The sequence below is a fragment of the Sturnira hondurensis genome, unplaced genomic scaffold (assembly GCF_014824575.4).
Source record: "Sturnira hondurensis isolate 20B ecotype Veracruz unplaced genomic scaffold, ASM1482457v3 Scaffold0006496, whole genome shotgun sequence".
Lineage (NCBI taxonomy): Eukaryota > Metazoa > Chordata > Mammalia > Chiroptera > Phyllostomidae > Sturnira > Sturnira hondurensis.
In genome coordinates, this window is record NW_028079127.1 from 20,589,304 (window position 1) to 20,600,981 (window position 11,678).

The 11,678-nt window shown below is 53.5% G+C and overlaps 1 protein-coding gene and 1 long non-coding RNA gene across 4 annotated transcripts; one reads left to right on the forward strand and one right to left on the reverse strand.

Moving 5' to 3' along the window:
* Window positions 1–2,002: 2,002 nt before the first annotated feature.
* LOC118989519 (uncharacterized) lies at window positions 2,003–4,067 on the reverse strand. Its single transcript, XR_005067014.1, has 4 exons — window positions 3,972–4,067; window positions 3,818–3,873; window positions 3,649–3,736; window positions 2,003–2,198 (listed from the first exon to the last, which is right to left on the reverse strand). It is a non-coding gene; the product is annotated as an uncharacterized LOC118989519 (long non-coding RNA).
* A 62-nt stretch (window positions 4,068–4,129) lies between these two features.
* On the forward strand, window positions 4,130–10,183 carry CCDC51 (coiled-coil domain containing 51). Of its 3 annotated transcripts, XM_037049825.1 has the most exons (5): window positions 4,130–4,207; window positions 4,700–4,743; window positions 7,382–7,698; window positions 8,553–8,717; window positions 9,243–10,183. In XM_037049825.1, the coding sequence occupies exons 2-5, from the start codon at window positions 4,710–4,712 to the stop codon at window positions 9,969–9,971; spliced, it is 1,245 nt and encodes a 414-aa protein (XP_036905720.1). In that variant the 5' UTR covers window positions 4,130–4,207; window positions 4,700–4,709; the 3' UTR covers window positions 9,972–10,183. The 3 variants fall into 3 exon arrangements, with proteins under 3 accessions (XP_036905720.1, XP_036905721.1, XP_036905719.1); XM_037049826.1 differs by lacking the exon at window positions 4,700–4,743 and having other exon boundaries at window positions 4,141–4,207; XM_037049824.1 differs by lacking the exons at window positions 4,130–4,207; window positions 4,700–4,743 and adding an exon at window positions 4,280–4,362.
* Window positions 10,184–11,678: the final 1,495 nt, after the last annotated feature.

An 11,678-nucleotide genomic window follows, 5' to 3' on the forward strand; every position in this document is an offset into this window, starting at 1 on the left:
TAGTCATACAGAAATGAATGAGACTCAGGTCAAGGAAGGCCCCTTGGAAGTGCCACTGGGGCTGTCCTACAGGTTGAGTGGGCAAGAAGACTGGCACACAAGACTACTCAGACAAGAATACAACATCAAAACGGAGGCCACATGAGTCCCAGGTAAGAGCTATCTATGACGGAGAGAAGGTGAAGTTTCAAAGAGCAGAGTCAAGCTGGACTTGACCAGATTTTATTGGGCAGCAACCTTGTGTAGGACAGTTAGTAGGGACTGGGTGTTGGAGAGTAACTTTCATCCTTGCATGCTTAGTGGCAGACTTAACCTGTGACTGTCCTATGTTCATGAAAGCAGTAAATGAAAGGGAGGTGGTTGTCGGGGCCTAGAGGGTCTTGAATGCCTGAGTTTGCTTCTTTGAGGTAATTGGTAGCTTCTCTCAGACAGCAGCCCAAATGTGCAATGTGAACTCAAAATTGCTGCAGGTCTCTGGTCCTGTAAAGACAGGGCTGTACTTCATTTGTCAGGAGGGATGAGGTCCCCTCTCAGGGACAGTGTGCTGGCCCTGGCTCATAAAAGGGCTGTTCTCAGTGGCATAGGGCCGGGTGCCAGCTGGCAAGGCCCACAGGGAATGCTCAAGTCCAAAGAAGGTGCCGCTGGCTGTGCAACTTCACAAGAGAGGACCAGAGCAGGCTATTTTTTTTTCTGTTAATATCAAACACAGGCTTCAATCAAAACATTTTCCAGTTTTGACTTAGCAAAACCTGACCATCTAGAAACCCTTTTGAGAATGCATTCTCTGAGAGAGCTTAGCATTATTCTCATAGTTTTATCAAAGGTTCTGGCAGGGGGGATCCAAAGACTTGTGCCTCTGAATTGTTTCATTACATACGCACTTAGGGTACATTACGGCCTCTGCTCTCCTGGAATTTGAGTCAAGGGTGATGTCAGGAGAGAAGAATGACACAGGTTAAGAGACAATGGGACTGTCACTTTGTATGATGTTCAGGGAAGAGTTCACTGCTGCTGACGTTGAGTTCTCCAAAGGGAGTCGAGTGTCCAGAATGATAGGCAGAAAGAAGAGTTAGTGACAAGTGAGGCAGGAGTTTGCTTGGAATATAGGTCATTGAGGCTCAAAATGGATTAGGGTGGAGAGTAGCTCTCAGAGGGCAGGGAGTATGTCCGGATCCCATAGGGCCTCACTGGCCATTGTAGGTACTCTGGCTTTTGTTCTAAGCTCTGAAGAATTCTGAGCCAAGGGGAGACAAAGCATAACTTCAGTTTAGCAAGATCACTCTGGGTCTTGAGTGAAGATTAGACTGTAGGGAAACAAGGGTAGAGACAGGAAGACAAACTTGGATGTGACTGCAATTCAGGTGAGGAACTTTAGGGGTGCCAGGGGTTGTTGGAAGTGTGAAGGGGCCAGATATAATTTTCCTGATGGGTTGGATGTGGGTGTTAAGACACAAAAACCTAGAAAGGCTCTTTCTAAAGTCCTCGTGGAAATGCAGATATGGAGGCCGTGGGAGTAGGCTTGGTTCTTAGGCTTTCGGGAATCTCCCTCTGCAGTTTACTTCCCTTCATACCGCATATCACGTTTACTGATCCTGCTCCCCTCCCTCTATGGAGAAGCTTCCTGACAACAGGAACTATTCAACTGTTTGCACATACAAGCTCGGTCTGCACATGGCAGACTCCTTACGCGACCAGATGAACCACCCCATTAAAACAAATGTGGATGTCATAACAGAAAAAGATGGCTTTTCTTTCCGAAGTACAGATTCTTCCACTAACCTCATGTAATGTACTCCATCAGACATACAACCACACAAAAATGACAGCCATTTCCAACGAGCTGGTTTAATTCCAGGTAGTACCGAATTCTGGATGGAACAGAGACTGAAGGACACACATTGACAGGACTCCGGGCTGGGTCCACTCTGACCTCATAGCCAAGGTTGAAAAGGCAGAGTGAGAAGAGCTAAGAAGATGAGCCACTGCATGACTACCATTATGGTTATTTTTTTTTTTTACAAAAGTTTATTCTTAAATGTCCAACGGGCTCCCAGACAACACTTCATTCTAGCTATTGGTGGCAAGAGATGTTATGACAGGGAATCCAGATGTTAAAACAGGAGTGGAATGAAGGATCACCAGTGCCCCAGTTACGAGAACAGCTCACTTTTTGCCAGATTTCTTAATTCCACCTGTGGCTGCAAAAGAAAAAAAAAGTCTCAGGGAAAAATATAGTTCTTATAGCAGAAGCTGCAGGGGCCTTCCATGGATCCTAGTAAGGGTCAGCTCTCACACCGGGCATTCTTGTTGACACAAGCACATACAGGGCTCTACCAATGTTCTCTATTCTGGGCGACAGGAGAATAAGGGCCACAAGCCACGGCTGTGCCCTCCAGTCTGGAGCTGCACTGTTGGGTACTTCACAGATTGGCTCCTTTAATCCTCACCCCCTACCAACCCATTTTACAGAGCAAAGTCTTTGTGTCAGGAATTGTTCAAAGTTATAAACTGGTGTGTAATGATGCCAGAATTCCAACCCAGGTTTTGTGACCTGCCAGTCCTATTAACGGAAACGTCACACCACACTACCTTCCAGCATATGTTCCTAGGGTCTGGTTTACTTAATACCTTTACCCAATTTACAAATGACTATACATTTGGCACACAGTAAGTAACTTAAGACACACTTGTAGAATTAAGTATGCCTAATACAGGAATGGAAACCCTGTGGGGGGTGGGGGGAACCCTTAAAAACCCAGATGACATTCAACTGAAACTAAAATAGGCTTCCATCCATTAAGGACTGACCTTTACAATCACAGATTAAGGGAAGGTTCAAGACCCTTCATCACATCTCACTCAAAAAGGAATCGAATGAGATGAATCTCATTCAAATAGCTAGCATCTCAGTGCTGTGTGGACAAACAATAATGAATCGGGACCCCGGGAGAGAGGTCTTGGAAAGCTCTAGAGGACACTCCCAGCATCCCAGCCTCTACTGTTCCCAGTGTGGCTCACAGTGATCCAATCGGGCACAGACAACTGTAGAAGAAATAATCACTACTTTGACTTATGTAAACGGCATTTAAGAAGCACGGAAAACATTGGGGCTGCTGGGCTTGAAAAACCTTGATATGAATACCTCTTACATAAATGAAGAGATAGAATGATAGATTAGGTCTAAAGAAAGTTTGGGAGCAATAGTACGCCAAGGAGCCTGTTATATTTTTGTACAAGTACATCCAAAAATAAAAAGACAGGATGCCAAAGTACTTACTAGCATTAACAATACCAATAGTAAAACTAAGGGACAAAGAGGTGAAGTACGACCCCGGGGCAAGAAATGGTGGAGGATATCTGGAAATCCAACCGTTTGAATGGCGTCTAAGATAGAAGAATCTGTGTTTCCATCCCCGCCGCTTCCCTGAGGAATGGAAGCCCAGACTGCCCGGAAAGCAGGAGGTTCCTTTCTAGACCCAGCCTGGCCCCCACCCCTTGGTGCTGCGGCCAGGGCCATCCACCTTAGCGCACAGAAGACCCGACGCCCAACCACTCACCAATGAGGGAGGAAACGGACCAGCTCGGCCCGCGTCCAGACTGATGCTCAGAACATTTGTTTGGCTTGGGATCTACCTGGCCCTCACTTACCCAGGGGGCCCTTCCCCGCGGCCTTCGCTTTTAGCTCCTCAAGTTTCTTCTGCTCCTCTTTTTGCTTCTGCTTGAATGCCTTATCTTCCTAGGGAGAAGTACAACGGGGTCACTGCAGGCGGCCCTCCCAGCCCCTCCGTGCCCGCCAATGCCTCCGCGCAGCCCTCACCTCGTCCATCTCCTTGGCCTGTTTCTTGGGCTGTTTCAGGGGCTTCTTCTTGCCACCTACGGGCGACATGACCACGCTCATCCCTGCCCTCACCAGGTCCCCTCCCACTCCGCCCCGCTACCCCCCGCCACCCCTGCCATCCCCGGACACTCACCTTCACGGCCGGACATGGCGCCTGCCGCCCCTTCCCCAGACCCTGCCACCGGAAGCTAAGTTCCCCGTCCCCCCTTGCGCCTTTACTTTCTTGAGGACCCGTTGATTGGCTCCTAGTCCGGAAGTTGCGCTTCCGCCGCCGGAAGCGGCCTTCTGGAGGCGGGAGCTAAAGGCTCAAAGATCTATTGAGTGGCGAGTGCTCCGAAGGGTTTGCAGCTTGGCCGCTGGGCGGGACAGGTACGTGGGAAGGGGGTTGGGTGAGGTGGTCACCTTGCCAGGGGAGGTCCAGAAGCTGGGAGGGGTGTTAACCGGAAGGCTCCGGGTCTGGACTATGTGTGTGCTGGGGGAAAGCACTGCAGGTAGAGGGAAGGGCAGGTGCAAAGGCCTTGAAGGTTGCGGCATTCCTGGGACTTAGTGTGTGTGTGTGTGGGGGGGGGGCGGAGATGCATGGGAGGTGGCAGAAGTGGGGGTTAGAGCACCTTGTCCTAGAGCTTTGGAAGCCACACAGAGGATATTGGGTTTTATAATATAGTACAGGTTGCGGCTTTTTGCAAATTCCTTTTATTCATCCAATACATTTTTGTTGAGTACGTACTATATGCAGACAGGATTCTAGGCACTGAGGATGCAGCAGTGAACAAAACAGTGCCTACCCTGGCAGAGTTAACATCCGGGTAGGTGAGACAGACTATATATAAGAAAAGTAAATAATTGGAATTTGTACCGTAGGTCATGTGAGATGTGCATGGAGAAAAATAAACCGGAGAAAGTGGGTAAGGAATGCTGGGGTGGGGTGGGTGGCAATGACATTGGAGCAGACAGAACCTTAAAAAGGAGGCAGGAGCAAGCCATACAGACAATGAAAGGTGGTGCGAAGGCTCTGCGGTGGGGATTGCCTAATGTGTTGCAGTCTTATCAAGAACTCCATGCAGGGGCCTGGCTGGTGTGGCTCTGTGGATTGAGCACCAGTCTGCGAACCAAGGGGTCCGGAGTTGGATTCCCAGGCCAGGCTCATGCCTGGATTGTGAGCCAGGTCCCCAGTAGGGGACAAGCAAGAGGCAACCACATGTTGATGTTTCTCTCTCTCTCTTTCTCCCTCCTTTCCCCTCTCTCTAAAAATTAAATAAAATCTTTAAAAAGAAAAGAAGGCAATATGTGTGTGAGGGTGAAAATAAAGCAGGCAAGGTGGCCAAGGAGGGAGTGGTCGAGGAAGGCCTTGCGAAGAAGTGATATTTGAGCAAAGACAAGTCAGGGTGGGCCAACTGGACTTGGGGAGGAAGAGTGGCCCCGGGTGGAGGAAGTGGCAGGGCACAGGCAGGATCACCTAGTGTGGGAGGGTGGCTGGAAGGGACTGTAGGAATGGAGAGAAGGACAGGCAACTGGTATTACTGCCAGGTGAGGTGGGAACTGACTATGTGATCTGACTTAGGACCTCTGGTGGCCGTGTGAAGAACAGCTGTGGGGGCAGGGAAGGAAGCTAGGACCTGGAAGGGTGTCCTTCCCAGGGTCCAAGACTGGGCAGCTGGTAGAGGAAGAACCAGGAAAGGAAGCTAAGAAGGTCAGAGGAATCCAAGGGCGGGGGTCAAAAACAGCAGGCTGAGAGCTGCAAAGATATTGAAGAAGGAATCTGAGTGGCCCCTGCTGGCTCTTGCCAGGCAGACATGGCAGGGCCTCCAGGAGAACACCTTGGTGGGATGGGGTGAAGAGAGAAGGGGTCCCTGACCAGGCAGGTCCGTCAGTGGGAGTGTTGTCTTGATCTGCTGAGCTTGTAGGTTCGATCCCTGGTCAGAGCATACACAACTATAACCAATGAATGAGTAAATAATGGGGAACAACAAATTGATGTTTCTGTTTCTTTTGAAAAAAAATTGATAATTTTCTTAAAGGTAGGGGCTGAGGAAGTAGCAACAGCCAAGGTGGACACCTTCTGCTGAAGTGTTGCAGAGAAGGAAGAGAGTGGGTGCTGTGGTTGGCGGGGCCACGAGGCTGTGTGCTTGGGCTGCACGTGCAAGGTGGGGTCACAGCGTGTGTGCAGTGGGCAGTGGCACTGAGGTGGCCTGCCCGACCACTCGGGCATGGATGATCTGTGCTCCATTGGGCCTTGTGACTGGGACTTGCGTTCAGGTGCAGCACCAGGGGCATCACTGTTACAGGGATGCCCCTTCTGCAGTTCTTGGCTCTGGCCCACTTTCTCCAGGAGGTGTGTCCCTACCCAATTGAGTAGTCAAGAGAGTCAGAGCTTCTCCAAGCTCGGGGGGGGGGGGGGGGGGGGGGGGGGGGGGGGGGGGGGGAGGAGCCTGGGATGCTCCGACCCATCTGTGTTCCACATCACCTACAATTTGTCTTCCTGTCTCCAGCTCCCTCTGCTTTTTTCCTCTCTGGCCTGTGGTTTGGCCACCAGGTGTCACTGTGACAGCCAGGGGACTTGTGGAGTAGAGGGGTGGTTTGGCCAGAGGAGGGTGCTGCTGGCCCAGGTTTGCCAGGTGCGTAGGCCAGTGGCCTTCCCTGCGGGGTCCTCAGAGTCACAGCTGCCCTGGGGCTGGTAGGGTCTCACTGGGTGATGGGAGACTCCCTGAGCTGTTCACGCAGGTGGAGAGGCCGGTGTGTGGTGTTGGGCCCCACATATCTAAGGGAGGTTGAAGAGGGAGAGGTTAAAGAAACGGACCCTGCAGTGCAGTGACTAAGGTAGGAGAGGGAGAGAGCTTACGGAAAGTGAGACAAGAGCCCGGGACTTTGCAACCTGGGTGGGGTGGGCCTGCAGGCCGGGAGGAGGAAGGCCGGTGTGAATGGGGGAGAGTTGTCCTCTGTGAAGAAGTCCCCGTTTCTGTCCTCTGGAATCGTCTTCTCAGAGGAGAGCTGAGGAGGTGCTTTTCTGTTTGGGACACAGATGGCCTGTGTCCCCAGACATGAGCTGCACTCTGCTTCCCCGGCACTGAGGCACTGGAGAAGTTGGTTTTGATGTCTCTTACAGACAGTCGGTCCCCGAAGTCCCCTCAGTTCCATGGTTTCCTAGGGAGTTTGTGGGGCTTTGTGGACACAATGCAGCTTTGAGAATTTTCTTTTATGACATCAAAGCAACCTGGGCACCAAAATTCTTACCCGAATCATCACAGCGACCTGGGAATGTGGGTACAATGGGCGGGGCTGGTGTGCGTGGCATCGTGGGGAGAGGTGGGAGGCCTGATTTCCTGAAGGCGTATGTTCTTCCCCATGTGCCCTGTTTTCCGAGCTTACTGAGGGGAAGGGAGCCTGGCCTCGTGGCTGTGGTCTCGGGCCCAGCAGGGCAGCACCGAGTGTGGACCTTTCACTGGAAGTTAGTCAGTCCAGAGCTGTCGCTGGGCCTTGGAACTTGACCTGACTTGTGCCCAGCCTTTCTCAGCTTCGAGCTCATCTGTCTGATGTCCCCCGCAGATCACTTGATGACAGGGTGTAGCCCCGTGTCTGCCATGCACCATGTTGTGGGTGTGCCCCCTGTACTGGTGCAGAGAGGCCTCCTTGGAACGCGCTGGATGACCAGGACCCTGTGCAGCCCAGGCCCGAGCCAGCCCAGAGAGAAGAGACCAGAGGAGGTGGCCCTCGGGCTGTTCCAGCGCCTCTCAGCCCTGGGAAGAGCCCTGGGGCGTGGTCTTCAACAGCGAGCGTCCTCCACCATCAAGACCTGGTGGGACAGATATGAAGAGTTTGTCGGACTCAGCGAGGTTCGGGAGGCCCAGGGAAATGTGACCGAGGTGAGCTGGGGAGCCCGGGGGCTGCTGCCAAACAAGTCACCAACACATCCAAACTAGCCTTTTCCCGAACAAGCACCACTAGTAGAGGGAGTTGACTGTTTCTCATGTGCCAGCCTGGTGTTGAGCCTAAGATCCATGCATGGGCCCCCGGACCCACCTGCCCTGAACACAGGCTGCTGTGCACCAAGGCACCCCTGGCCAGGAGCATCCTTTCTGTCAGGCTGGCGCGTGCTTCCTGCATTGGCCGTTTGGGGGTTGGTGGGGAGAGTGGAACCCCAGAGGGTTCCTGGGCCCCAGTGTTCTCGAAGCCCCAAGTGGGATTAAAACATCCCTTGTGGAGGTGGAGGCCCTGGGAAACATCCTCTGTGGCCATGGACTCTCTGTTCCCGCTCTTGCCTCGGTGCCGACCAGCACAGCAATGGGGAGGTAGGGGGACCTGGGCATCAGCGGGAGGTTTCGAAGTCATGACCTTGGCTGAGCTTGGGTTTCTGGGTGAGTCAAATGGGGGCCGTGACAATGGCGCTGTTGTAAGGTGTAAATAAGGTGACACACAGAACGTCTTAAGAATATGGGATTTCTTTCTGTGGTTGGCGTCAGACCAGAGCTGGCTGGGTTGGTGCATTCTTAGCTGCTTTCAAGTTTCTCAGGGGCATGTTATTTCCACTTGACTGGACAAATCCGATGACGCAGACGATGATTCAGCCCAGAGCTGCACTTGGAGGAGGATGGCTGGGTGACCCAGGACCGTGCCCTGACACCCCACTTGCCTTTTTCTCAGCCAGTCTTGCTGAAAACAGCTGAGCCTGTGGGGATGTGGAGAGGAGGGACTGAGACTTCCACCGTTCTCTCCGCAGGCAGAGAAAGCATTCATGGTGGCTCGGGGGCTTGTCCGTGAGGCCCGGGAGGACTTGGAGGTGCAGCAGGCCAAGCTGAAGGAGGTGAGGGATCGCCTGGACCGCACCTCCAGGGAGGACAACCAGTACCTGGAGCTGGCTACTCTGGAGCACCGGATGCTGCAGGTAGGCTCTTCGGGAGGCAGTGCGTCCTCACCTGGGCAGGACCCCTGGCCTGGCAGGTCAAGGAGGGGCAAGGTCTGGTGGTCAGAGACCTGGTAAGGAGGTCAACCAGAAGCTCTTTTGGGGAGGCTGGGCCCCAGGTTTCCTGGAGTTTGGGGGGTCCCAGAGCAGGGCGGCATGATCTGGCCCCAGATTGCTAAGATGGAAGCACTGGGGAGAGGTTGCTGGCCAGACAGCACCAGATACTTGCCTTCCGATAGACACGTTCTGTAGACATCAGTACAAGTCTGGTGAGAGCCAAGACTGCTTGGGTAGGAGGATAGTGCAGTCACTTCACATACCCCCACCCCCTCCCCCTTCCTTTGCTCCCCATCCCCACACAACCAGGCTTAGGCTGCCGTCATTCATTGGCATTTCATCGGCGCTGGGTCTGAGGCTGAGCCTCAGGGGCATAGGGGTGGGACATCTGCCGGCAGCTATAGCCGCAGGGCCACATGGCCACTGGATGACTTGGCTGTGCTTTTATAGGAGGAGAAGAGGATTCGCGCAGCCTATCTGCGTGCCGAAGACGCCGAGCGTGAACAGTTCTCCCTCTTCTCTGTGGCTGTGCGGGAAAGTCACGAGAAGGAGCGTGCTCGGGCTGAGAGGACCAAAAACTGGTCCCTCATCGGCTCAGTCCTGGGGGCCTTGATCGGTGTGGCTGGCTCCACCTATGTGAATCGTGTGCGGCTGCAGGAGCTGAAGGCCTTACTCCTGGAGGCGCAGAAGGGGCCTGTGAGCCTCCAGGAGGCCATTCGAGAACAGGCATCCAGCTACTCCCTCCAGCAGAGGGACCTCCATGACCTCATGGTAGACCTAAGGGGCCTGGTACAAGCTGGGCCAGGGCCGAGCTCTGGGTCCCAGGCAGGTGCTTCCCCGACCCGAGACAGGGACACAGCTGCTCTTTCAGCGGCCCTGACAGAGCAGCTCAGCCACTCCAGGCAGGTCCATGCCTGTCTAGAGGATTTACGAGAACGGCTTCATGGTCTGGAAAAGACTTTCAGCCAAACGGCTGGGGCGCTTCAGCTCGCAAAGGCTGCAGACAGGGCTCTGCCTGGCTCCACGCTGGAGCAGGGGAGCATGCTCTTGGCGCTGGAGGACGTGGAGCAGAGGCTGGAAGCCCAGGTCAACCGGAACACCATCTACAGCACGCTGGTGACCTGCGTGACGATTGTGGCCACAATGCCTATGCTCTACATGCTGTTCAGGGCCAGCTAGCCCCTGGACCCCGGTCCAGAGGGTTGGGGGTGTGGATGTAGCGGAGGGTCTCAGCAGGCCTTTAGGGACACAGCCTCAGCCGGAGTCTGAGTGTGGTCTGCACGACTCACCAGCAGACACACTGCCTTTTAGGCAGTGCATTTATACTAATCATGAAAACTTTGTGCTAATATCCAATTAAAATGTCTTTGAGTTTGTGTTATTTAAAGTAATGTATGCCAGACTCAGTTTTATCTGTTGAAAATTGAGACTTAAGACTCGAGGGTTTGGTCTGGAATTATGATAACTGTCCCCTTTTGTACCTGTCTCACCTCCTCTTGGTTTTGTCCTTGGTTCAGGACTGTTTTGGATACATTTGCCCTTGGATTTTCTTTCTTTAAATTTCACTTATTTATTTTTAGAGAGGAGAAAGAGAGGGAGAGAAACATCAGTGTGTGGTTGCCTTTTGTGGGCCCCCTACTGGGGACCCGGCCCACAACCCAGGCATGTGCCCTGACTGGGAATTGAACCAGCAGCCCTTTGGTTCGCAGGCTGGCATTCAATCCACTGAGTCACACCAACCAGGGCAAGATCTGGATTTTCATTTTGGATGACCTGGCCCGCCTTCCAGTGCCCCAACTCCCCTGTGTCAGGCAGCCTGGGCATTCCAGTGAGTGGAACCTAGCCTGCTGCCACCCATTGGCCACTCACTGATGACCATGGATCCCTTCTCTGGATCCCTTTCTCTGCCACGGTGGGGAGCACCTTCACGTTCTGATGCAGGAGGGATAATCAGGAAAGCAGGGAAGAAGGATTGGGGAAAGTGCTGATAAATATTGCTGGGGACATAATTACAGGGACTGGTGGCCAATCTGGGTCCCTGGTGCAGAGTACTGTGGGCAGCCCTGGTGTGCCACTCAGGCGGGGTGTCCTCCCACACAGCCCAGGGATGGCCTCTATAGGCAGGGACAGAGCTCAGCCTGCCAGCACTGTGAGCAGAGAGACAGTGATGGGGAGGGGCCTCCCAGAGGTGGGAGCCATGGAGACGGACTTCCTGAGGACCTCTGACCTGTTCCTTTGCAGGGGAGAAGGGCAACCTTTGACTTCCTGGACTCAGTGGCCATGGATGGCCTTGTGTGTCCTTGAGTAAACAAGAGCAGTAGGAAGGCCCTCTGTACTCCCCATGGAGTATTGGAGGACCTCAGGCCTGGAGAAACTCAGAGCACACCGAGGTGGTACCTGGGGTCTGTGGTTAGGTGCTTTCTGCACGTGTGCTAAGCAGATGCCTGTGAAGCCAGGAGTGTTTCTCATAAGGTGACCTCCCTGACCCTGGTTGGTGTGGTTCAGTGGATTGAGTGTCGACCTGCGAACCAAAGGGTCACTGGCTCGATTCCCAGTCAGGGCACATGCCTGGGTTGCAGGCTGGGTCCCTGGGAACTGGGGAGAGGGTGCCGCCGGTACAGAGCGAGTGCTGGAAAGAGGTAGAGGAACGGGGGTGACCCCGAGGCCTCGGGAAGTGAGAATTTGGAAGGCAGAGTTGGGTAGATGAGAATAAAGGCAGACTTACAAAAAATTTTGGGGGAAGGGAGGGGGTAAAGAGAGAAACATTGATGTGAGGGAGCAACATTGATGGGTTGCTTCTTGCACTGACTGGGGAGCGGACACGCAGCCCAGGCATGTGCCCTGACCAGAGTTGAACCGACAACCTTTTGGTTCGAAGGACGCAGC

What these genes read in the sequence shown, in the direction of transcription:
- CCDC51 (XM_037049824.1), top strand. Translation starts at nt 4,302, where the DNA reads ATGTGTGTGCTGGGGGAAAGCACTGCAGGTAGAGGGAAGGGCAGGTGC. An exon ending in CAGGTGCAAAGGCCTTGAAG is followed by an intron (nt 4,363 to 7,381) that starts GTTGCGGCATTC and finishes TGTCCCCCGCAG; the next exon opens with ATCACTTGATGACAGGGTGT. An exon ending in CCCAGGGAAATGTGACCGAG is followed by an intron (nt 7,699 to 8,552) that starts GTGAGCTGGGGA and finishes TTCTCTCCGCAG; the next exon opens with GCAGAGAAAGCATTCATGGT.